Below are 1,673 nucleotides of genomic sequence, written 5' to 3' on the forward strand. Positions count from 1 at the left end.
GGACAGAGGACCCAGTTATCAAGGCCAGACAGACAGTGAGATTATTCATAAGGCGTTTATTACAAACAAACAGATCTGAGTAGCAGAGGGGAGGGCGTCTGAGGCTGGAAACTATGCAGGAGTTGTAGATTAAAATAATAGAGGTAAAAGAAAAATGTATATCTTCAAATGTCTTGAATTGTCCATTCCTTCACAAATCATGGTTTAGGATTGAGGCTAGCACACCCTGCTGCTGAGTCTGGGGTATCCACCAATATTGTCAAAGCATTTCGAGCCCAGGACTTCCATGTGCAAGTGTAGATATAGCCAAATAAATAAGGGTGTTTAGATTGTCGTTTTGTCATTTGGCAAGAAACTTCACCCGCATTGTCTGCTGATGGTGGTTGGAGGGCATTGTGGCGCCATTACATGGCAGCCTCTGTTCTATCAGTGAGCCCCAGGGAAGCTGTGGCTACAGAGTAGCTCACAATCAGTGTGTGGATGGATGGGTAGTTGACTGAATGTAGAGTAAAGAGCTTTGGTCAAGTTTCATGACCTGTAAAGGTAATTTATCATTTAATAACTCTTTGTCAGACTCTGAGAAGCAGAAAAACGCACTTTAACAAAACAGTCCTGGTGGTTTAAAACAGAGACTTTGATTAAGTTTGCACAACTGGAAGGTAGATGTAAGGAATGTGAGGTGCTGAGGTTTTCTGCTAGCATAGTGTTTTTGGTTGTCAGACCCTGTTTCCCCGCCGGACCAGGATGCCAAGCAGTCTGCTCACATAGTAACACACAAATGCACATTACATGCCTGCTGTAGTCACTTCATTAGCACCACTGCTGAACACTTTAACCTTTATGTTGGAGTCCATGACACATGATGGAGGATCCGTCCTTAATTTAACAGTAGAGTGAGAGAACTGCACACGCAAGAGTTCCTCCATCATTCTCCTCCCTGCTTGGATGATGATGATTTCACAGACTTCAGAAAGTTGATCTGTCTGATGGGAAATGAACTCTTCTATATTTTTCAGCTCGTCTTGGAGAAACAGAAACTTGTTGCGATGCAGCTTCATCTTTCAGAGAACAAATACTCCAACCCGGTATGTAAGTTAGTTTGAGTTTCTACATGAGCTGCTTCTTTATATTTGATTAGGAAAATCTAGAAAATATTATCTATATTTGGTCTGGAAATATTTGATTTGCTGTAAGAGAATGATTTAAAATTGTATAGAAAGAGTAACTTAGCTACTGTCTGTCTTTACTGTTGTAGAAATCAGTTTCAGGTTGTTGGTTAATTTTCTGTGTTGTTTCCTGGGTCTCAGGTCATCAGTGAAGACAGAAACCAACAGGGGGGGATAAAAACCCCAAATCAGTTGGTCCAACATGACTGCACAGCCAAAGCAGCTTCCCATCTTCTGCCAGGTAAAATAAAAATGTATATATAGGATTCCAAATTAATATATCTGTTTAAAGGGAAAGCAGTAGATTACATTTTCTTGACTAAGAGGGTAGGAGATCTATACCTGTAATGCTCATGTTGTGGAGTAAGGCCTTTGAACATACGTTGGTCACAATCTTCCCCAACACCGTGGCCCGGCCCAAGGCACATTAGGAACTGACGTCTGTTGAATGAGAACAGAAAGTATGTAGCTGAACCCATTCTATTAGCATATCTACAGATAGTCTGC

At 41.3% G+C, this 1,673-nt stretch overlaps 1 protein-coding gene across 1 annotated transcript in view; it reads left to right on the top strand.

Annotated features, from left to right (window-relative positions):
- The window catches only part of LOC107091006 (forkhead box protein P3-like), a 29,076-nt gene that overhangs the window by 22,908 nt on the left and 4,495 nt on the right, over positions 1–1,673 (top strand). Inside the window, exons 6-7 of the mRNA XM_015384701.1 lie at positions 1,017–1,085; positions 1,308–1,407. Of these exons, the coding sequence (XP_015240187.1) occupies positions 1,017–1,085; positions 1,308–1,407 (169 nt within the window). The remainder of the gene's footprint in view (positions 1–1,016; positions 1,086–1,307; positions 1,408–1,673) is intronic.

Source organism: Cyprinodon variegatus, unplaced genomic scaffold (assembly GCF_000732505.1).
Source record: "Cyprinodon variegatus isolate N-32 unplaced genomic scaffold, C_variegatus-1.0 Scaffold320, whole genome shotgun sequence".
Classification (NCBI taxonomy): domain Eukaryota; kingdom Metazoa; phylum Chordata; class Actinopteri; order Cyprinodontiformes; family Cyprinodontidae; genus Cyprinodon; species Cyprinodon variegatus.